Genomic DNA, 24,369 nt, shown 5'->3' with positions numbered 1-24,369 from the left:
CGTTTTAAAAGATGGATCCTTGAGAGTCTTGACGGGGTTCGCGAGGAGTTTGACCTTCATTTGAAAACATGAGGGAAAAACAAAAGCATTTTTTTTTAAACATTCTTGCGTAACATTTTATTCAATTAACTTTATTTAAGAATGAATGTCTTTTTTGTTGATTATAACTGAAATTTGAGCAAAGATTTAGCATCATAGACGGAGACATCTTATTTAAAAGTTCAGAAAATAAATATAAATGATATGTTATACTAGTACTGTAAACTAGGAACTTCATCATGGACAGACACGGAAAACATTTCCAGTGTTTATGAATTAGCATTTACGCTTAGCATCTTCTTTTTGTGGAGTTTTTCTTTCACTCGTGAAGTTTGTCTTGACTTTTTTGCGAAGAAAATAATAATTTATATTGTATCTGTCTATCTAACTATTGATTAGTACTGTCTGAAAGACTTTCTCTGTAGTAAGTAAGTAAGTAATATTTATTTATATAGCGCTTTTCTAGACCAGGGTCACAAAGCGCTTAAACAATCAAAACAATACTCAAAAAAGTACATACTTTAAAGATCAAGATAATACTTAGAACAGCACAGGAGTTCCAGAAATTCAAGGAAAAGCCTGAACAAATAGAACATTAGCCTTTGACTCTTGACACGTCTTTTTTGTAAAGATTTTGTTAAATTAATCCATGAACTAGTAAAAAAAAGAGTGAAACACTACTATTTTTATCTGAAGACGTCAAAACGTTAAGTATCCCTCATCTAGACTTGTAGTCAAGACCCCCTCTCTCAAGACCAAAAACACTAAAAAAAAGACCAGAGAGCAGATCTGGACCTAAACTGGTCTTGGGAACTACAACAATGACCTTTACCAAGTCCCTTTGCAAAACCACTTTGAATTATTGACAACGGAACAATAAAATGTTTTACTGTGGCTCGACACTCTTGAAAAAACCACAGTCGTGTAAAACATGACAATGACTCTGGCTGTGTCTCAAATTGCGAGTGCTCTGGTTTATAGTAGTGCACATGTTTGCCTAGTGCGCAAATTTCTACTACTTTTTAATGCTACTTGCAACCAGCTATTCACTATCCACTATCACAGACACTTGACAGCGCTTTTCACCAATCAAAACAAGTTATTAAGTTGTGTTTTCATTTTGTTATTACTGTTGTTGTGTTTTTTTGTGGTAAATGTGTGTTTTCTCAAGACATTTAAGCTGGTATCCGATCCGGCGTCAGTGACGTATCTTCAGTTTAGCGTCATCTACGTCACTAAGATGGCGGCAGTTAAGGGTGGAAAGTGTCCATCGATCCAAACTCAATTTTCTGGCCATTTGAGTGCACCAATTGAGTGCTCACACCACTCATCAGAACACACAAATATTAAGTGTAAGTGCAGAAATGTGCGATTTGGGACTCATTTACAGAGAAGTCATTTGCACCTCAGAGTACCTCCTTAACAAATACATTTTATTTAATTTAAGAATTCATCACGAAGAATTAAATGCAATGTATAATTCAATATTAAGATGACAAACTTTCAAAAACATCTACGATATTACGTAAATAAAGGTAGTATTAAGCTTCTTTAGGTAAGACATGAACTTGGACACGTGTAGCATCTCTGGCCTTGTTCGAAAATGTGTAAAACAAAATTAAAAATAAAGAACGGGAAATAATTGGAATGTCATGTCCTGAATTCTTATACCAATGTCTGCCATGATGGTCAAGAATATGGTCAATTTGGAGACATTCAGATCATTGACAATTTCCGATTGGGTCCACCTTCTAATGGTCTTTCCACCCTCTCTCTTCCCAGACACCCTCTGTTCCCCCTGCTAGCGCTGCTGTTTGAGAAATGCGAACAAGCCACGCAAGGCTCCGAGTGCATCACGTCGGCCAGCTTCGACGTGGACATTGAAAACTTCGTCCACCAGCAGGAGCGAGAGCACAAGCCTTTCTTCAGCGAAGACCCGGAGCTGGACAACTTGGTAAGACTTTCGACGTCCACACACACCGGGGGTCAGAGTTGAAGCCCGGACAGACACAAAAGAACGGAGGAGGAGGACGAAAGCGTGCACTCCGGCGATGATTGTACTCGAGGCAGCCGCTCGTGAAGTGCTGAACAGTCAATTAAGCCTGCATCTGTGTGTTTTATGAGGCACTGAGTGCAGACATTCCTCCCTGAGGACACTTACTCCTCCACAGGCCAGTAATGTCACTCTGGACCCCGACTGGACGTGGTGGGCATGAGAGTTACCGGTCCCTTGATTAAGGGAGCTCGCTTTAATTAGCTGATTTATCTCCTCCTTGGCCAAGCACTTTTCGGGGTTAACCTTGAGTGGTGACTTTGACCGAGTGCACTTGCTCGTGTGAAGGAGTGTCTTCAGATAGACATGGGGTCGTCGTAAAAGTGGAGCTGATCCAGCGTTTTTTTAGCCCGAAGTCCGGCTTCTAATCTGTGATGGTGTTGATGTTAGAGATAAGAAGAGGGGGAAAATAGTTTTGGGGTTTATAGTAAGACGTCTTAAAAAAAAGTGGTTCTGAAAGATGAATCTTCTGATCCAAAAAGATGGTCAAGGCCATCCAGGTGCTGCGGATTCACCTCCTGGAGTTGGAGAAGGTCAATGAGCTCTGTAAGGACTTCTGCAACCGCTACATCACCTGCCTCAAGACCAAGATGCACAGCGACAACCTCCTACGAAACGACCTCGGAGGACCCTACTCCCCGACGCACACCAGTCTCAGCATGCAGCAGGTCAGTCCTGTCCCGGGGAAACTCGGACTTCCCCCCTTCTAGTCAGTTGCACACCCCCCCCCCAAAGATACTCCTTGTACACTTTCCTCCGGGTGGATTATGCCGCTGGTTGTTTCGATCCTCACCTGAGGGGCCCTGTCCCTCCACCTGTGCTCACAAAGTGTCTCTCTGTGATCCTCCAGGAACTAATTCAGACCTCCTCTCCATCCATGACCTCTGTCTCCAGCTCCATTAATCCGTCGGGTATTGTTGCGTCTGCTGGAGGGCTACAACAGAGCAACGTCGCCATGACGACCATCAACTCTCAAATAGTGTCAGGTAAAAGACTTTCAGATACACGTCAATACATGGGTCTATGTTTGGTCCTATTTAGTTGTACTTTATTGAGACTGACTTACCAGAGTTAGGGGGGGGGTAATAGCACCAAGTCCGCTGGAAGGCGATCGGCATTAGGTTTAACAACTTTTCTTCTTGATTGTTTCTTGTCTACTTTTATCTGAGCATCTTACGAAAAGACTGCATAGTATGGACATTGTATCTTTGGAATCCCCTGTCCTGTACTGTACAATCTTTTCATAAACGAATCCACGATACCAGCCAATCCTCCAGATTACCAATACTCTCGTAATTTGGGTGGGCCGAATTTTGATTGTAATACAGCTGAAGTATGACGAACAATTTATGCTCACTTGTCAAGTCAACCAAACCATTTTTTATGCAAACTAATAGATGGGAATATAAAATAAAAATCACCCCCAATCTGATTGTGAAATTAGCTTTTAAGTCCCAAGTTGTAAGTGTTTTTGCCGAAAAAGTACTATTTTTGGCAAATTGTCGACATAACTTCCCCGTCGTTACACAGCCAGCCCCAAGTGGACACTAGATGAACTGGGGCCTCAGTTCAATATCTTCTTGGCTTTTTTAAAACTGGATGTTGCTCCTCGGTCCTACCGCCTCATCCTCCAACAGCGCCCCCCACCTACTAAACACAAAATCCGATTAACAACCCTATGAACTTTTGTGAATCTAGGACAGACGCTAGTAAAGGTGATACTACCTTCATTCACATCAACTACATCTTTAATAGTGTTTCCTGTGGCAAAGTTTTGGCGTTTATGACCACTCGACAAGTACAGGTGTCTGCGAACATATGAACACACTGATGGAATTTCGGTTGCAGATTAAATCCCTGCAGTCATTTGGTGATCTGAGTGCTTCAGAACTCCAGAACATCTGTCAAGTTTCCTCTTCAAACTCGCATTTCCCAAGAAAGGCTCTTAAATTCAAGCCGAGGAGTTGATGTGGAGAAATACCAGATAGTTGAAGAGACGGTTTTTAAGCTATGAGACGTGGCTTGACTCACAAAAAAAACCCAACCTTTATGTGAATTTGTATTTAACGGAAAAGTTGTTTTTTTGGTTTGTTTGGTAATTGAAGTTGATTATTAGTCTATTTATGATGGGTGATTTCTGGCCTGTGTAGCCATAGCACTATGTTTTGTTTTTTATGATTCTTATGGTGGAAAAGACGGTTTAAAACACAATACATTCCAAAATAAACATGTGAAAAATGTAGTGGTAGTTGAGCCTGAATAACTTGAACCAAAGACATTCGATTAATCCATAAGAGAACAAAGCTTATGAACTCAGATGCTCAGAAATATTCATGGTAGGGTTTGGCCAAAAAGACAATAGGGTTCACAGAATCAGCGGGATTAATTGGCTTTCTTGAATTTGATCGGTTTATTAAGTACCATCAAAGCATATCCACAGTAACAATAGTACATTACTTTATTTATATCTCTTTTACCGTTGTGACTAACTGGAAATTGCATCTGAATTCACGTCATGGAGACACACACTGGCAACTGTAAGAAAGAGTACAAAAACGCGGTGGTCAATACCAAGGCAAGACCCGTAGTTGCTGAAAAACGACTTGTAGATGGTACTTGTTGCTTCTTAAGGTGAGCTGGCGATGTGATGTCTCGATGTTTGGGTTCTGAGTGATCGCACCAAAATGAAATCCTTGAAAGGAATGAGATATCTAAGAGGGCGTACAGTGGTGAAATGGTTAGCGATCGCCTCACATCAGAACGGCCATTTTGTTAGTTCCCCCTTTTGTTGCGTGGTTTACTCCGAGCACTCCGGTTTCCTCCCACAGTACAAAAACATAAAGAGGTTGATTGGGAACTTGGGGAAATTGTCTGTAGGTGTGAGTGTGCGTGTGAATGGCTTTGCGTTTTTGTGTGCTCTGCGACAGACTGGCGTCCTGTCCAGGGTGTCCCATGCCTCTCACCCGAAGACACAGGGATAGGCTTCAGCCCCCCCCTTGGTAGAAAATGAACGGATTGATGGAGATATCTGAGGCAGGGGGACATGGCGGGGATCATGCAGTTAGAAACCGATAATGATCAATTACTCAAGAGTCAAGGGACACCCTGGACCATAAAAGGGCAAACAACCTGTTTTGTTTCTTTAGTTCTGGGTTATTTTTGTTGTTAACCACACTCAATAAGCCACTAGCTTTCGTAGCTAACTCCCCTCTTTCGGCCACTGCAACGTTTCACCAGATACTGTATCCCTGGAGCATGTGTTTGTCGGGACATTACACGGCAACAAACCCGCAGTGACATTTAATGTACATGTGTACGAGGGACACGCCGGGCTCCGGCTGATGGACTCAGATAATGTCAAGCATGTACAGTGAAATGTTAATCCTGCCCTCTGGAAATTCCCTTTTAACCTAAAATAAATCGATGTGCCTGCCTTTTTGATCACCAGACACTGAGGAGCTCAAACAGACTGCGATAAGAGCGTCTTGATCAAGGCTAATTAAGCCGCCAGCGAAAAAACACTCACCGCTCTTCTTCTCTTCTCAAGGTTTAAAGACATTAACGCACCTCCGACTGATTCAGTCGCTTGATTACCACGCCGGTGTTGTACCAACCCCACAGGAGGATTGGGGGGTTGGCGGCGGGGTGGGGGCTTAAAGATCTAATGCGGTGCCGCTGATGGCGCCTCATTCTCACGATGCTAAATTGTGCCCTCAGGTGGAACCCTGTACCAGCCGGTTGCCATGGTGACATCACAGGGACAAGTGTTAACACAAACACTGCCGCCGGGAACCATCCAGATCCAGAACTCGCAGGTTAGAAAGTCGACCGAGCGGTCGTTTGACCCACCGAACGATTCGCCGATTTCAATTTATTGATACCTTCCTGAGTCGTACGCTACTGCGAGAGCTGGCTGATGCAAAGAGCCTGTTTCTGATTGGCTGAGGTTGGGAGGAAGGATGTCATTGCATCAGACGTTTAAAGTTTTTAATCTCAAATTTAATACTTGAGTGTCTAAACTTTGTTTTAATGAGGTGAAACTGCCATAAAAAAGTAGTAGTTCTACTTGGGATTTGTGCTTACAGTATATCCCTAATATCCTTTTTGTGCTTATAATATGTTTAAGATTTTTATTTTATTTTGATAGAACATATAATTTAACTTTCTGAACCGTAACGCAGAAAAAAAAACACGTATCATGGACGCAAACTCTCAATGTATTCATGTTTTTTTGTTTTTTTTACTACATTATCACCAAAAATGTATGCAGTAACTATCATCTCCACCAGAGGGAGACAACTTCAGTAGAGTAAAGTCATGGTGGACCAGATACGTGTTAGAATGTCCCGGCTATTTATGTTTTAAGTCGTGTCTTTGTTACGTTTATCAGATTTTTGTTTTTTTTATCTTAGTATTTTCTACGGTAATTAAATCACTGGAATCATACCTTGCTACACACTTACTTTGGCTATTTTCTTTGTGTTTTATATACTGTTATTAAAGATGGAGTCTCATCATAATTTTGTTATCGTGCATTTTATGCTTAATAAAAAAAATCTTTAATCTTTTGGAAAAGTATCGTTAGGACCTTGAGAGATGTTGTTTCATGAATGTATTCCATTAACTTTGACAAGACCAGCGTTAATTCGTCATTCCCGGCGAGTGTGTAGCGGCAGTGTTTGATCTGAGATAAATGTCGAAAATTTGTGCACTGGGCAAGTACATGCACTGTCTTAAAGTGTACTGTAAACCAGTGCACTTTAAGAAGTGCACGATTTGGGACACAGCCTAAGTAAGTGAACGCAAAAAAAAACAACATTAGCTTCTCAAGCTAACTAGCACGTTAGGGCAGCTAAGTGCGTTAGCATGCTAGGGCAAATAAGTTAATATACATGTTAGATGAAAGTATTTCCTTAAGTACTTTGCTGTGAAGTATAATTATACATTATTAGCGCTCTGAGTCTGTGTTAAAAAAAAAAGTAAACTCTTGTCCCTGTTTGTTTTTACGTCTTACCGGTTCGTCCCTCAGCTCTCAATTTTTTTTGTTTTTATTTATGTTGCTATGGTAACTTACAAATATTTCATTGATTAAGATCAAATTAAGATCTTCAGGATTTGCCCGAAAACACTACAAAATAGTTTGACTCATCCAGTGTCAAGATCTTGGTGAAAAAGTAACGCAATTATTCGTTTAGACCTACTTTGATCGAATTTTTACATTAATAGTTACTTTTTGACACGTGAAAATGTTCACCTAAATCTGGTTTAAAACCCCCCGTCTCCTGGAATCCCTCGCCCGACTGCTGACCCTCTCCTGCGTTCACTCAGTCAAGGGCGCCGCTTTTTTATATTATAAGCATCATTACTTAAATTCAGTTACCATGGCGACACTTGAGGAGGTGTTTTTTTTTGCCCTTGCCACTGGAAAAAAAAAAAAAGAAAAGATGATAATTGGTCGTCTCCCTTTGTTTCCGCGGCAACAATAGGTGCTTCAGACCAGAATTATTTTCTTCTTCTTCTTCTCACTTCCTCTCTGCTCTCTCAAGGTGAACGTTGACCTGGCGTCTCTGTTGGACAACGAGGACAAGAAGTCGAAAAACAAACGAGGGGTTCTTCCTAAGCAGGCCACCAATATCATGCGCTCCTGGCTCTTCCAGCATCTCATGGTGAGGATGATACCAAAATATCCAAAACATTCTAAACCGACATGTTCTTCAGGTCCATAAGAAGTATTTTAATAACCGTATATATGTTTTAATCGCATTAATCCGACTGATCAAAAGTGTGAATTCATGTACGTCTGCTCTCTTTCCAGCATCCGTACCCGACAGAAGACGAGAAGAGACAGATCGCTGCACAAACCAACCTCACACTACTGCAAGTCAATAACTGGTGAGAAACAAAAACAAAAACTAAGATGGTAGTTTAAACAACGATGAACTAAATTAGTTAAATGTTGTCCGTCTGTGTTGATCTTATCAAAATAATCAACGTCATTTTAGTCTTGATCCTCAAAAGAACAAAATGTAATAACGTAAATTGTGACACTTCCCAACATCATTATGTACTATTTTCATCTAAACTACTCATTTTTTAAGTAAGAAATATGACTAAAATAATGACATTTCTGCTGCAAAAGGTGCTAAAATGAAATACACATTCTGGATGTAAATTATTTAGTTTATAGTAATTTATATTTTTGCTATCATACATATATATATATATATAAAGTATATATATGTATGTGTGTGTATATATGTGTATATATACAGAAAAGCAAACACAACAACAGACACACAACACATAGAATAAAAGTATTGTACAATGACAATAAAAGAAAGTCCAAAGTCTAATTTATATTGAAAATCATTTGAGTAATATTTGCAAATAATAATAAGATTAAAATAAAAATAAATCATCAAAGTAATAACCAAAACAATAACACAATAAATACAAAATATATATATATTTTAATAATAATACAAAATAATAATGATAATACACTTAATTATATTTGATTTAATAAATTAATAAACGTAATGTCTCTTATCTTTATTATATTTTATTATAACATTTCTTACATCTCATTTCATTTATTTATCGTTTCATTCTTTTTATTTATTCCATCATCCTCATTAAAAAAAAAACACGTTTTAAACACATCAAAATAATAACAAAACTGCAAATAAATGAGATAATAAAATAAATACAACATATTTCTTTAAATAATAATAATGCAAAATAATAACGACAGTAGTCTGAATATATTTACTACTGAATACTTTTTAATTCAACGTATTTTATTTTTTATTAACTTAATATGTGATGTTAATATAAAAAATGGAGTTCTCAAAGTCATCATCAGCGTTTATATCATCACAATCCTACTTTTAACTATCTTTGTACCTGTTATACAAATACTACACACATATTTTACTTATTGTGTACATAAAATGCAACTCTAGGCTAAGAGTGTCACACTTTTAATCCGATGGTCACAATGTATTGATTTTTGTTGCGTAAATGAAAAATACCATCAGACCAGTGTCTTCCTGCATAAGCTCCACTTCAATTTATTCAAGATCTGATATCGCCATCTAGTGGCCACATGTGTGAAACACAAGGGCTGGATGTTGGTTGGAGAATAAAGTAAATTTAAACAGTTCTGCGTGACCTTTGAACTCAAGTAAGCCTCGCAAAATGAAAGGAAAGATAAAAAAAATAAACTACTTTTTGTCTCGCAGGTTCATCAACGCTCGCCGGCGCATCCTTCAGCCCATGTTGGACGCCAGCAACCCCGACCCGGCTCCCAAAGCCAAGAAGATGAAGTCCCAGCACCGACCCACTCAGCGCTTCTGGCCCGACTCCATCGTGGCCGGAGTTCTGCAGAGTCACCGATCGCAGACGGGGAACAACTCAGACAGTATGTGTCAATTTATATATTTATTTATATATTTTTTTAATGTATGCCACTTTAAAGTAATGTCTCTTATTTTTTATTTAATTTTAGTTTGTAATTCTAATTTGATCTTATTTGTATTTATTTCATTGTTTTTATTTATTCCATCATCCTCATAAAGTTTTAAACACATTTTAAAAATAATAACAAAACAGCAACTTAATAAAACAATAATAAATTAATACAAATCATTTCTTTAAATAATAATAATATAACATAATAACGACAATAGATCATATTTAATTTAATACTGAATACTATGTAATCTCTTTTATTGTTTATTAATAATAACGTAATTTATTATCATCATTTTTTTTATTAATGACACTTTAAATAATGTCTGTTGTTTTTGTTTTATTTTTATTTATTTAATAGCATTTTATTCAATTTTTTTTATGTAATTTATATTTTCTTCATTATATTTATTTATTCATAAAGTTTTAAAAACATTAAAAAATAAATAAATAACAAAACAGCAAATAAATCAAATACTAAAAACAATCATAAAATTAATAAAACATTTTTCTTTAAGTAAAAATAATACAACATAATAATAGATTATATAAAATTTAATACTGAACACTAATGTATTTTATTGTTTATTAATTAATAAATTAATGTATTATTATCTTTTTTTTTTAAATGTATTCCACTTTAAAGTAATGTCTCTTATTTTTATCGTATTGTATTATAACGTTTTATTCTAATTCAAAGGTGTATCTAATTTTTATTTGTTTAATTATTTTTATTAATCCCATCATCCTCATAATAAAAAATAAAGTTTACACTGACTAACACTGACTATAAAACATTTTCCTGATTCTGATAATAGAATAATAACAAAAATAAAAACCCATAGTTTAAAATAGACAAAATAACAAATACATGTATAAACACCAGTACAAGTGAACTCACTATAGAAGTACAAAAGAAATGAGTTATAAACAATTAATATATATTTTTTAATTAATTAAATAATGTCATTAAAAAGTAAACGATTGAAAAAAAAACCTTGTTTTCAAATTTGTATATTTTTAAAAATTATATTTTATGTATTTTTATGGATGTTTTTTTTTTCGTGCCCCCCTCAGACCCCCTGAGTCTGGACAGCCTCCACTCGCTGTCGTCGGACTCGGCCACCCTGGCCATGCAGCAGGCCATGCTGGGGGCCGACGACTCCATGGACGGCACGGAGGAAGAGGAGGAAGAAGAGGAGGAGGAAGAGGAGGAGGACGAGGAGGAGGGGATGGAGGAGGAGGAGGAGGAAGAGGAGGAGGAGAGCGACAGGAGGAGGCACATGTCGGCAGGAGGACGGAGAGACCTGAGCATGGATCACTCGGAGGACCTGAAGTAGAACTTCCATCCGCAGGAGTTCTTGGTCGGCCATTTTAAAACTTCCAAGTGAGGATCATATAAGATGATTGACAGTTTGCACAAAAGACTCTTTAAAGACAGAATGTGTAAAAAAAAAAAAAAAAAAAAAAAAAAAAATCTGAATGTAATCAGAGCGTCATCTTCTCGTGGCTTTTCAAAATAAAAGCAGAAAAACAAGACTTTTGTAGGTTCTCAGGTCCGACATTTTTTTCTTCCTGAAACTTTTTTTTTGTTTTTTTTCCAAGCATGATTTTCTTCTTATTTTTCTCTTCTATGTAACAAAATGAACGACGGAAAAAAAGAGTTGCATATTTATTTACTTCCTCTTTTATTTTTAGTTAAGTTTTCTTCGTTTCCTCTCGGCCTGGGAAAAAAAAGGAGCGAACGCACAATTTTTTCACGGGAAGATCTTTAAAGGTCGCGACCCGAAGGTGACGAGTGACACTTTTTACGAACAATCAAAAAAAAAAAGGGGGGGAAAAAATAAAAATAAAAGGACGGATTTTGAAGAAACTGTGAAACTGTTTTTGTACATGGATTTTTATCGTGCTAGTCTCGGGGGAGGGGCGGAGGAGGGAACATGTTATACTGTGTGTTCTGAGTGTTTGTTGTAAAATCCAATCATACTTTTCGTCTCCATCGCTTTTTTTTTCTCTCTCTTTTCTTTTTCTATCGGCTCTTCCAAGGCGAGTGACGAACACGACGGGTGTTTCTATTTCATGTGTACGCCTTGTTGTCCCGTGTTTTCGATTGACCAACTTTAATTATTAAAACATTTTAAAGTGTTTCTTTGTTTGAGTCGATATATTTTGTTTGTGTATATGTATGTGTATATATATATATATATATATATATATATATATATATATAAATGAGGGTAACATACATTTTGTGACTAAATATTATTTGAAATATTAGTAATTTCAGCCCTTGTGTTATCTCGGGGTCAAGTTGACCCAGAAGACCCGAAAACAAATGTGTTGTGGTATCCCTTGTGTTGTCTCAGGGTCAAGGTGACCCAAAGGCCCAAATGCAAATGTATTTGTGGTATCCTTTGTGTTGTCATAGGGTCAAGTTGACACAGAAGACCTAAAAGGAAATGTGTTTATGGTATCCCTTGTGTTGTCTCAGGGTCTAGTTGACCCATAGGACCAAATGCAAACGTGTTTGTGGTATCCCTTGTGATATCTCACAGTCAAGGTAACCCAAAGGCCAGAAAACAAACAAGTTTGTGGTATCCCTTGTATTGTCTCTGGGTCAAGGTGACCCAAAGGCCCAAATGCCAATATATTTGTGGTATCCTTTGTGTTGTCTCAGGGTCAAGTTGACACAGAAGACCCCCCCCAAAAATGTGTTTATGGTATCCCTTGTGTTGTCTCAGGGTCAAGTTGACCCATAGGCCCAAATGCAAATGTGTTTGTGGTATCCCTTTTGATATCTCACAGTCAAGGTGACCCAAAGGCCCGAAAACAAACAACTTTGTGGTATCACTCGGGTTGTCTCTTGGTCAAATTGACCCAGAAGACCCGTAAACAAATGTGTTGTGGTATCCCTTGTGTTGTCTCAGGGTCAGGTTTACCCAGAAGACCCGAAAACAAATGTGTTTGTGCTTTTCCTTGTGTTGTCTCAGGGTCAAGGTGACCCGAAGGCCTAAAACAAATGTGTTTGTGGTATCCCTTGTGATATCTCACTGTCAAGGTGACCCAAAGGCCCGAAAACAAACAAGTATGTGGTATCACTTGAGTTGTCTCTGGGTCAAGGTGACCCGAAGGCCCTAAAACAAATGTGTTTTTGGTGTCCCTTGTGTTGTCTCAGGTTCAGGTTGACCCAGAAGACCCGAAAACAAATGTGTTAGTGGTATTGTTCACCTTGTAGGTCAAGGTGAACAAACATGGCTTCCATAAATACATATGCAGTGGTGGAGGTTGTCCACCTTGACCCAAAGACGACTAAAGGGATAACACAAACACATTTGTTTTCGGGCTTCCGGGTCACCTTGACCCTGAGATAACACACGGGTTAAGATAAATTCATAAACATTGAGGGCCACAGAAAATTTGGAAAGCGCTTGAGATTTAAAAAGTGAAAAGAATACATATTTGTAAAGGAAATATAGAAACTACGAAAGTGAAACATCAATTATTAAATATTGTTTTATATAGACATAGTGAAAATGAAAAAAAGATTTTTAAGCTTAAGTAAATTCCTCAAACACTTTCAGTGGATCTGACGAAGTGAAAGTAATAAATCTGTAGATGTGAAGGGTTCATTAGATAAACAACAAATAACATTATTTTTTTTTATTTAACTTCCACGCATTATTACTTGTACGTCAGTATAACCCACACTAAACGTCAGGCGACGACATGAAGACTTCCACGGATCCAGATCACGAGCGAAACAAACCCCTCTGAGGACCAGCAGAGGATCAGCAACATGTTCGCTGCAGCTCCGAAGGCTGCACTCGACTCAAAAATAGTCTGAGAATGAAAGAGGCTGAAAAAGCCACTGACCACGGTTCACTTGTTTGAAGTGGAACTGAGCCACCTCGGCATCATCACACACACACACACCAACACACACACCAACACACACACTCGTTGGGTTAAACTGTTCTGTGCTGGAGGTCCGCCGTCGTCCCTGCCAGCTGCCTGCGCCCAGATGTCCTCCCTGTAATTAGAGGCAGAATCCGGGGCCTGGACCGGACCAGCCCAGAACCAACCTTTTCATTTACAGAAGCCCTGCCCGGGTACATAAGCCGCGGTCCGACGCCCGAGCCAGCCTTTACAGGAGCCAGGCAGCTATAGTTTCACAGGGAGTTTGCTCAGAGTTTCGGTAAGTTTTTCACTTTTTTTTCTTTATCACGAGATTATATTTCACTTTATTTCGTCTCAATACAGTTGTTTATCTAGTGGTGTTTTAGGAGCTAAACATTTTTAACATTATGATCGTCTTGGTTTGACATTTGGCCACGTCGTCCCGTCAATGCTTTGGTTAAAAAGGAATTGTTTAAAAAACTAATGATAAATTAAATGAGACAAAGGACAATGTATTACAATTTCAAATACAAACGTATAACTGAGTGATTTCAATCGTTTTACATAATTTTGACCCAAAGTTATATTGAGTCAACAATTCTGTTCAAAGTTATATTTCTTCCTGACTCTGAAATTAATCCATTTATAAGTGATTTAAGTGTTAAAAAGAGGTTTAAATGTATTTATTCTCATCAGAACTGAATCAAGTTTCTCTGATGTATTGATTTGTAATGATATTCTGATTTATTTTAATTTAACACAAGGGATACCGCAAACACATTTGTTTTGGAGTCTTCTGTGTCAACTTGACCCTGAGACAACACAGGGGATATGACAAACACATTTGTTTTTGGGCCTTCTGTGTCAACTTGACCCTGAGACAACAAAAGGGATACCTCAAACACATTTGTTTTGGGGCCTTCTGGGTCAACTTGACCCTGAGACAACACAAGGAATATCTCAAACACATTTGTTTTTAGGCCTTTGGGGTCAACTTGACCCTGAGACAACACAAGGGATACCACAAAAACATTTGTTATTAGGTCTTCGGGTCAACTCGACCCTGAGACAACACAAGGGATACCTCAAACACATTTGTTTTTAGGCCTGTGGGTCAACTTGACCCTGAGACAACACAAGGGATACCAAAAACACATTTATTTTTGGGTCTTTGGATAAACTTGACCCTGAAACAACACACAGGATACCACAAACACATTTATTTTGGGGCCTTTGGATAAACTTGACCCTGAAACAACAGATAAAGTTAATAATAGAATACATTTAAACATGTCATGATAATTGTATTATTTACCTAAATGTTGTGGATTCAAAACCAAAGATTTCACAAATTATATTTTTGTTCAGCATGATTTTGTATTTCGGACAGAACTTATGCAATAGATAATTGAAATTTACCCAACTAAAGAAAACGTATATTTGTTATACAATGAGGGAAAATTCTATATTATAAAAAAAATATTAGAAAAGGTCAATATAAAATATATATAACTTTTTAAAGATTTTTACACAAATTTTTCAGTAAATATTTTACGTTATAATTTATAAATTACGCCATTTTTACAAATGAAAAACAAATCGTTTCCTAATGTTTCTTATCTGTACTCATTTTATTTATTTTTTACAAACGACTGTATTTGTGTTTAATTGCAAAAGACAGCTAAAAATCTGATGTTTTTAATTGAATTTGTTGAAGTATTATATTGTATATTTAACATGTAAACCCTTGTGTTATCTCAGGGTCAATGTGACCCGAAGGCCTGTAAACAAATGGGTTTGTGGTATCCCTTTTCTTGTCTCTAGGTCAAGGTTAACAACCTCTACCACAGCATATGTATGTACAGTAGACAGGGAGGTCGTTCACCATGCCCCAGAGACAACACAAGGCATACCACAAACACATTTGTTTTCGGGTCACAATGACCCAGAGATAAAACCAGGGGTTAAACAAACGGGATTCTCGACTTTTACCAACCAGGTGTCAGAGATGTCGATCGCCAAGGCGGCGGCCAAGGCCATGCTGACAGACGCCCTGCTGCAGGACGGCCTGGCGCTGAACCGGATCAGCCACCTGGAGCTGGAGCTGCCCCTGGACAGGGTCATCAAGTACGTCTCGGTGGGGCTCCCCCTGCTGCTGGTCTGCATGGCCTTCACCCGGGAGGTTTCTCTAGGTGAGACCAGCTTTTCACTTCTCCTTGAAATTTCATGTTTTATTCCACGTCTGTTCCCTCCGCCCTCGAGGCCGTTCATCAACTGGGAAGTTTGAGAGCCGTGTGTGGTTAGGAAAGCTAAGTGGGGGGAAGGCGTGGCTACGAGGCTACATGAGATACCCCAGTTTTAGAAAGACCTTTAATAAGCAACAATTAAACCCGTGCATAGGAGGACACTATACGTTGTTTTGATCTGAAATAGAGGTAGGATTTATGTGGCGTATCACTTCCCGGAGTCAGCTGATGAGCGACTGATCCCTGATCCCGAACCTCCTCTCCGAGCCGGAGCCGCAATCAGTCTGTTGCCCCGGAAGCTAATTGACATCAACGGCCCTTTGTCGCTCCAGGAGTAATTATTACTCTCTTACTTTTTTCTAGTCGAAACGAGCGTTGATTAACCGGCGAAAGGCCAAGAGTTGGTGGGTGTATGCGGGTACGCCGTGGTTGCCACTTCACTTTCCTCGCCTTGCCCTGCTTGATTGCGTGGCAGTCCTCGGTTCGCTGACACCTGAACCCTCAGCCGGTAGTTCTCGTCGAACCAGACACCGGGAAGTCATGCCAGCGGTAATTGAGGAGTGGGAGCTAGCATACCCGTGGTAACAAATAGAACCGTCAACTTCACCAAATGGCTTCCAGAAGTTGAAGAGAGTTGAAGAGGTGGTGCTAATGCTCTGCCAGGCGTCTGCATGTTCCCATTGGTTTTTGATGGACCAGGTCTCGTTGGCACAGCGCGAGAAACAAAACAAACCAAAGGTCGCAGCGCTAGCATCGTTAGCAGCGTTAGCATCGTTAACAGCGTTAGCAGCGTTAGCAGCACTAGCAGCGCTAGCAGAGTCCCACAGCTCCGCCATAAAGAAACCTCACCATGTAAAACAAGAGCAACACGATAGTTCGGAAGTCCTGAGTGACAGTAAAAAATATCCTCAATTTGTCGCGAGGTGTGCAACGTTGAATCCCTACAGTGTATTTCATAATAGTACGTTTTTTTATCGCCATCGTTTGAGCTTGTGTCGCTCTGCTGCTGAGCAATACTGCTCTTCCCAGCAGGGGGGCTTTTGTGTTTATGAGAAAAAAAGGACATTAAACATGTGTTAAAAAGAAGCCATGAGTTCTCCAGTAAGTAGCATTATTTAGATAAAAGGTGGGTATTTAGATTCCCTTGGGGGCCACGTTATATATCCTGAGACTTTTATTAGGAGCCATCAAGCCGAAAGAAAGACAAGGAAGAATAAAAGGTACTTGATCGGAAAACTTTATATATTTATTAAAAAAAATTATTAAAATGACCTTATAAAATAAGCTGTTTCTGATTATATTATTGGTTATATAATCTTCCGTTCATTTTATTCTAAGGCTCCTTCACCCTTGAGTTGTCTTGGGGTCAGGGTGACCCGAAAACAAATGTGTTTGTTTTATCCCTTGTGATATCTTGGGGTTTAGGTGACTCGAAGGCCCGGAAACAAATGTGTGTTTTATCCCTTGTGTTATCTCAGGGTCGAAGTGACCCAAAGGCCTGGAAACAAATGTGTTTGTCGTTCACCTTGATCTTGAGACAACACAAGGGATACATCAAACACATTTGTTTTCGAGCCTTTGGGTCACCTTGATCCAATGACAACAAGGGTTAAGAAAACAAAAAACTACAAACGTTTTGTATTTAATCATTTATGTAACAAATGTTTATATAAATAAACATAATTTCATAAAAAATAAATTGAAATAAGCTTTTTCATAAAAAAATATATATATAAATACATTTTATAAATAATAATTTTTACAGTTTGTTACTTGAGTGTTACTTAAGTAGGGATGTGCTGGTGAAGCTTCATGAAACAGTGTCATGTTGTTTAGAGGTCAGTAGGTGGCGCCATCAGTTAAAAAATGATGTGATGTTTCATTAGAACAGTTGTTTAAAAAAAAAAAAAAGTAATTTAGTGGAAAATGGTTCTTTACATCCAATGTACTACAATAGAAACATCAAAAATACTAGCACTTTTATAAATAGAGACACTTGTACACCATTTTTAGGGAACTATCATTATATATACTTTATGAAAGAATCATGATGATTTCCAGGCACAGAGATGTCAATGTAAACCAGCACAGTTGTGGCTGATACATAAACATCCGTTTTAGACGTACGATGGGTGGATTTGAAAAGAAGCAGGTGTTAAATTAGTAGCAGTGGTTAAATACTTACAGACCCGTGGGCAGAAGTATAAATAGAGGCCGTATGTTTTCTCTTGTACGTCTTTTGGACACACCCTACAATCTTTGTGTCTGAGGGAGGAGACCTCGACAGAGTCATGGACATGTTGTCGGATAGAATCTAGTTTGTCGAGGTAATTATAAGGGACGGGGTGAAGCCCTCAGTTTCTCAAATATTGGTTGCTATTAGGTTAGTGTGATTTTCAAGTTCAAGTTATTTTCCTCCAGTTTTGATTTGTTTTTTGTTTTCTCTATCAAAGTATAATTTTTAGATAGATAGACTTTATTCATCCCTCTGGAGATCTCCTTCTGGAATTTGGGTTTCCAGTTCACAGCATAGATTTATAAAAACAAGAACAAAGTGCAATAAAAAGAACAAAGTTCAAGGGACGACAAAGTGCAAATATGAAGAACATTGATCAAATGTGGTAGATATTTGGGGTGTAAGAAAATATTGATATAAATCGATATTTTTATTCATAATACTGAATCGATATTCAATAGTACTGTATCCATATTTTTTAAATTTGCGCTGATGTTACACGCCGGTGAAAAAGCAGTTTTGCTGCAGTAAAGATGTGAACAGAGGTTGGGAGAACGAGAAATTAAGCAACTTCACCACTTTTTTAAACATCTAAAGATGCATCACAACAAAGAATATGAGCAGATGGAACAAACGATAAAAAGACAAAACAAAACGAAGCCGTTAACTTTGCTGTTCTGTAGCGACGAGAGAAACTTTCAGTCGACGTAATGAAAGTCAACAACAACAAACGTTCTTGTTAGCGTTAATGATGACTTCATCATTGGAATATGCCATGATCCAACAAATAGAGAGTTTGTGTTTGACACTGGTTGAATAACGACTGTGTTTTGTGTGTGTGACGTCAGCGCTCAATTTAATTTACAAAACTTCAGGTTTAATTTAATCATAACACCGTTAAATGCTCTCTTAACTTGCTTTTAAATTAAGTCAATCAGATCAAATTATAATTTTTTTTTTTTGCCAAAACAAATTAAAAAAAAAACTTTGAATTAAAGTAAAATGTTATTTCAAAGGTTAAATATATATTTAACGTCAGCTTTTTAAGCAAAGGGTTTGGACTCATTTTGTATTTAAAACAACGTTTAAAGTTAAATTAAAAACCGAAAGATACTGGACATGTTGCTCCAGGTTGTTAATGCTCTTCATTGTTTATTCATAATATAAATATAAATTTTTTGTTAATGTTTTGAGAAGCACTTTTCTACAAACACTTTCACATTTAATTAGAAAAAGTATTTGCTCATTTATTTGTTGTAAAACCCAGAAAAAAAAAGAGTTTTAAAAGAAACAATATATCGTTTTTACTACAGTTTTCGCAATATATGGCAATATATCGTATCGTCACACATTCACGTATCGTGATACGTATTGTATTGCTAGATTCTTGCCAATACACAACACTAGTAAATATGATGGTAAATATTCTCCCAAATTTTCCCTCCAAGTGGAGACTTGTCTATTCCTACCTTCATCCCATATCCAGAGCCTCAGATGAAAACATAGCTCAAGGGAATCTTACTCTCACGTATGTACGAGTGTTACAGACTCAGGGTCAAATCTACCATCAAACCAGCTTCAGGTCTTAAAGAGTCCACTTTTTTTTCTTTCTTTCAGGGCCTCAGATCAGCTGTTTCCCTCCCAGCAACTTCACCATCAAGCAGGCCAGCTACGTGGACACGTACTGCTGGGACTCCCTCATGCATCACGAGTTCGACAGCGAGGGGAACTTCGAGGAACGCTCGCTCTGGGTACACAAAGTAAGTTTGTAAGATTCGTCATCCTGAACCGTTCCCCCTTTTTCTTACCGTCTTTTTTTCCCCCAGATGTTCCCCTACTCTCTCCTGGCCATGGCCGTGTTGATGTACCTGCCGGCTCTGATCTGGCGGCAGCTGGTCATGCCGACCCTGGGATCCGACCTGCTCTTCATCATAGAGGAGCTGGACAAGTCCTACAACCGCTCGGTCCGGATGGCTCAGAGCATCCTGGACATGCGGCAGACCACCAAGAACCCGCTGACGTTCCAAGCCGAGCTCCAGAGGTGAGAAAATCCAGGCGACTGTTATTATTTCAAAATAGAATTGGGTCATAAGACTGTTTTTTGGGGAACATCTAATGGGAATAATCACCAACAGCGTGTGGTCTCATTATGTCCCAAACTGTTGATGAATGTTTTTGTTCTAAATGTCAAGTTTTAAAGGGATTGAGTCATGAAGCAGCAGAGATTTATTGGGATTAAATATCTGTAAAAACAATCTTTTTTTGACCTTAAAGATGCAACTTCTTTGAATATCACTAACAATTAGGGAAAATTAATACTGCATTACTGAGTAACGTGATCTTGGAATCATCTATTTTTTAATGTCATCCAATAGAATTTAAATCAATTTAAATTAAGTAAGTTTGAGAAGTCACAGAGAAAATAATGGTCTATAGTTTGAATGGTAGGTTTGTTTATGCAGTAAAAAAAAATAGAAAAATAATAATATTAATTTAAGATCATATTAAAAATAGATTTTAATTATTTGGAAATTAAACATGTGAGATAAGTGATTAATCCTCTACATAAACATTACTTTAAAATGTCCTTTACATACTGGTTTATTAGGTGTATCATACAACCTTTGTTTCCACCAACGCTGGTGAATATTGCTGTTTTTTTTACATATAAATCAAGTTTAAATAAAAAGTCTGCTTTATATGAAGTGATGTATGTTACACTATGAAACAACAAGTATTATTTATTCATCAGACCAATCCATATCAACTGTCACTGAACACTTCTTTCAACCTGATGACTTAAACTTTACTTATTTTCTACTCTCATGTCAACTAAGTGTTGGGATTATTTTCGTTTCAAGTAATTTGTTCGTTTTGAGAGTTATAGACAAAAAGGTTTGTTAATTTTAATGTAGCGACGAGAGCTCAGTTGTCTTTATCTTCATCTTCGTCCATAAAAACACTTAAAAACATCCAAATACCTTCAAACTGCTCGTCTGTAACATCAATCCTGTAGTGAAGCCTTGACATGAGGAATTATTCCTAAAGAAAACCGTAATAAGTTTGTTTGTGGCAGAGGTTATCAGTCTCTCAGCTCCAGCTCAAAGTGTCGCCTCATTGAAACACATTGCAAGTGTCAGTGCGCGAGATTTATACTGATAGCCTTAAATCTACTGCCACGAACATATTAAAATGTAGATTTATTTGAGTTTTTTTCCAAACTAATTCCTCACATCGAGGCTTCAATACAAGATGGACGTTACAGACGAGCAGTATGGAGGTATTTGGATGTTTTTAAGTGTCCAGTCACTACATTAAAATGAACAAACATTTTTGTTTATAACTCTAAAAAGAACAGATTACTCTGAAAATAATCCCAACCTTTAGTCGACATGAGGGTGAGTAGAAAATTAATGACATCAAAATTTATGGGTGAACTATTACTTTAAATGCAAGATCAATATTTTTTACAAAAAATAAAGTTGCAAACTAATTAAATATGAGAGATAAAAACATAATTGATGCGAAATATATTAAAGATTTTGACTGTATTTAATAATCACAATTAATCTCATGATATTTATTATTATAGAATTTAAATCTGGAGTATTTAATAAGTAAGAAAGTATAAACTGGTTAAAACTCTTCTGTTGAAATCCAGAAGATTGTAGGCATCTTTAGACATTAGACTTTCTTTATTGTCATTGCACAGAAGAACCCAGCAGTGAGTAACTGGCAATGAAATTTTGTTGCTTGGCAACCGTTTAAAAAAAACACAGCAAAGGGTGATTTTATAAATATAAATTTTAATTAATTATAAATAGAGCAATATAATATAAACAGAATATATATTTTTTTTAAATATTGAATATAATAAATGTATATACAAGTATAAATATAGATAAGTAAAAAATAGTGCAATATATATATAAATAGAACAAATAAATAACATTTTAAGTGCATTGCTGGAAGTTCTATCGCATTCAGCAGTCTGATGGTCAGAACATTTAAGCAGGGATTTAGTTCCAACATAAGCTCTCTCGCTCTAAATGACACCAGTTTGCTGGAACAGCACAAGATAGACAGGATTTACCACAACCTGTGGTGAGCTGCTCTGAAAGCGGAGAAAAGTGCTGCCCGGACGAACAAGATCTAAATATAAGACGCTGTGTAAACACTGGTTTCACGTTTCCTTCTCCTTGTCATTTTTTTTTTGCAGAGCCAAAAGAAAGCGCTACTTCGAGTACCCTCTGCTGGAGAGGTACCTGAAGTGCAAGCAGAGCTCCTACTTCCTGGTCAGCATGCTCTTCCTGCGCGGCTTCCTGCTGCTCACCTTCATGACGGCCGCCTGCCTCTACCTGGCCTACTTCCACCTGTCCGCCTTCCTCCAGGATGAGTTCAGCTGCTTCGTGAGGACGGGGATGCTCCGCGACCAGACCTGGGTCCCCGAGCTGGTGCAGTGCAAGATGATCGGGCAGCTGGTCTTCCAGGTGATCAGCGTGGCCAACGGCGCCATCTACGTCCTCCTGGCGCCCATCGTCCTCTTCAGCTTGATCCGCCTCTTCATCTGGGACACGACCTTCATCTGCGTCTACGAGGTCCTGCCGGCGCTGGATCTCCTCAACAGCCGGCGGCTGGGATGCCCCCTCAACGACCTCAACGTTCTCCTGCTGTTCCTTCGCGCCAACGTGGCCCACCTCAAGTCCTACGGGAAGGTCCGGGCGCTGTGCTCCCTGGCTCCGCCGCAGGTGGGCGCCGCCACCCCGGGGCAAGGCATCAACGCCATGCTGACCCAGGAGGAGATGGAGGAGCGCGAGGAGGCCGCCCTGGAGCTGGCGGAGGAAGTGGAGGAGGCCAAGGAGGAAGGGAAGCTGAACCTGGTGGACATCATGACCGTCCTGGGGGCGGCGCAGGGACGCGTGGTGAACAGCGGCGAGCATCGGCCGGTGGTCGAGGAGAATATGACCCTCGGTACGGTCACACTTATCTACACACTCAAACGCATTCTCCTGGCGGCCATTCTCACCTACATTATCTGGGATGCGCAGAAAATCATTAAGTGAGCCCTCGAAACCCTCGGGTTCTTCATCCAGAACGTAATGGTCTTCAGTCATATTAGACCAGGGGTGGCCAACCCGGTCCTCAGAGAGCCGCAGTGGGTGCAGGTTTTTGTTCCAACCAATCAAGAAGACACCTTTTCACCAATAAGGTGTCTTAGGACCAGGGCCGGGTCTAGACAGGCATGTATGAGGGGACAGCCACAAATCTTGAGGGGGCATTGTGCCAGGCCTCCTCTTGCCCCTGCCTAGACCCGGCCCTGGTTTGAGGGGGCACAACATTTATTTGAGGGGGCCAGGCCCCCTCTTGCCCCTGCCTAGACCCGGCCCTGCTTAGGACTGTAATCAGTTGACTGGTCAGTCTGGTGTTGCTTGTTTCTGCTGAAACCTCATTGGTTAAACTGGGCATGCTGGATCAGTTGGAACAAAAACCTGAAGCCACTGCGGCTCTTTGAGGACCGGGTTGGCCACCGCTGGATCAGACCATAAAACATTGTTATGGATTCAACGTTAACTGCAAAGTCACTCAGGATAATGAGGGTTTTTTTAACGCCCCCCAGGAAAACTCAAGTTGTTGGTTCAGCACAAGACTCCAAACTAAAGACTAGAAGGTTTAAAAGAACTACTGATCACTGTTTTCTGCCTCTGTACTGACCATTCCAGCCGGAACATACTCAAATAGATGCAGTTGAAGCTCACTTTGAGATCCAAAAAAGCTCTTATTAGAGGTACTTTAGTCCGGTTTTCGTGGATTATACACGTAACAATTATTGTAGCTCACTGTTGTTTCTGTGTAGTCTATAAAAGAGACAACCCCTAACCGACCTCTCCGTCTCTTCGCAGAGCCAAACCACCAGGGGTACCATGAGTTGAAGGAGACCGCACCCTATAGTCATTACTAGGGGCCTCCTGGATGATGATGATGAGAACAGTAAGGGGGGGGTCTATAGTCTGAAAAGTACTGGGGTCCGTCGGTTTCCGAGAGAGACTTGCAGGGAAACTTTGTTCCGGCTGGAAAATGTCAAGAGTCCTGATTAAGAATTCTGTAGTTGTTTGTATTCCAGATTTGGATTTCGGTTTGCTTAAAGATAAGGTAAACAGAGGGTCCGGGGGAAAGTGTCTGGATGTTTATCTTAAGAATTGTGTTTTCGATGCTGCAGCAGGTACGTTGTTGCTTTGTTCGTGGGGGATTCAAACAAGATGGAGTCAGAAAGATGTGTAAAATGTTGTAATATCTGTACTTTTTTTAATGTTATTTTTAATTAAACCCTTTTTTCTTAGTAGCAAAGTTGTTGTTTTATGAATACTGTGACAATAAAAAGCCAGAAATTGTATATTTATTTGAACGTACTCACCGGGACATACGTT

The 24,369-nt window shown here is 38.9% G+C and overlaps 2 protein-coding genes across 4 annotated transcripts in view; both read left to right on the top strand.

Annotated features, from left to right (window-relative positions):
• LOC148066005 (homeobox protein PKNOX2-like) overlaps nt 1-10,907 on the top strand; it is a 104,158-nt gene extending 93,251 nt beyond the window's left edge. For both annotated transcript variants that reach the window (XM_087807632.1, XM_087807634.1), the window contains exons 5-12: nt 1,822-1,993; nt 2,575-2,760; nt 2,943-3,078; nt 5,810-5,907; nt 7,639-7,758; nt 7,908-7,984; nt 9,337-9,515; nt 10,643-10,907. In XM_087807632.1, the coding sequence (XP_087663758.1) occupies nt 1,822-1,993; nt 2,575-2,760; nt 2,943-3,078; nt 5,810-5,907; nt 7,639-7,758; nt 7,908-7,984; nt 9,337-9,515; nt 10,643-10,905 (1,231 nt within the window). In that variant the 3' untranslated portion in view covers nt 10,906-10,907. The remainder of the gene's footprint in view (nt 1-1,821; nt 1,994-2,574; nt 2,761-2,942; nt 3,079-5,809; nt 5,908-7,638; nt 7,759-7,907; nt 7,985-9,336; nt 9,516-10,642) is intronic.
• Nucleotides 10,908-15,466: 4,559 nt separating this feature from the next.
• LOC148066004 (pannexin-3-like) lies at nt 15,467-23,903 on the top strand. Of its 2 annotated transcripts, XM_087807636.1 has the most exons (5): nt 15,467-15,654; nt 19,562-19,704; nt 19,771-19,985; nt 22,164-22,915; nt 23,845-23,903. In XM_087807636.1, exons 1-5 carry the CDS (start codon nt 15,471-15,473, stop codon nt 23,901-23,903), a joined length of 1,353 nt encoding a protein of 450 aa, XP_087663762.1. In that variant the 5' UTR covers nt 15,467-15,470. The 2 variants fall into 2 exon arrangements, with proteins under 2 accessions (XP_087663762.1, XP_087663761.1); XM_087807635.1 differs by lacking the exon at nt 23,845-23,903 and having other exon boundaries at nt 22,164-23,007.
• Nucleotides 23,904-24,369: the final 466 nt, after the last annotated feature.

This window comes from Callionymus lyra, chromosome 14, assembly GCF_982586985.1.
Source record: "Callionymus lyra chromosome 14, fCalLyr1.hap1.1, whole genome shotgun sequence".
Lineage (NCBI taxonomy): Eukaryota > Metazoa > Chordata > Actinopteri > Syngnathiformes > Callionymidae > Callionymus > Callionymus lyra.
The sequence above is the reverse complement of the archived record's forward strand: the minus strand, read 5'-3'. Positions and strand labels throughout refer to the sequence as shown.

Bases quoted from the DNA above. Each gene is read 5' to 3' on its own strand.
- LOC148066004 (XM_087807635.1), top strand. From the start codon at position 15,471: ATGTCGATCGCCAAGGCGGCGGCCAAGGCCATGCTGACAGACGCCCTG. The intron at 15,655-19,561 runs GTGAGACCAGCT...TCTTTCTTTCAG, and splicing joins CACCCGGGAGGTTTCTCTAG to GGCCTCAGATCAGCTGTTTC. The intron at 19,705-19,770 runs GTAAGTTTGTAA...TTTTTCCCCCAG, and splicing joins GCTCGCTCTGGGTACACAAA to ATGTTCCCCTACTCTCTCCT.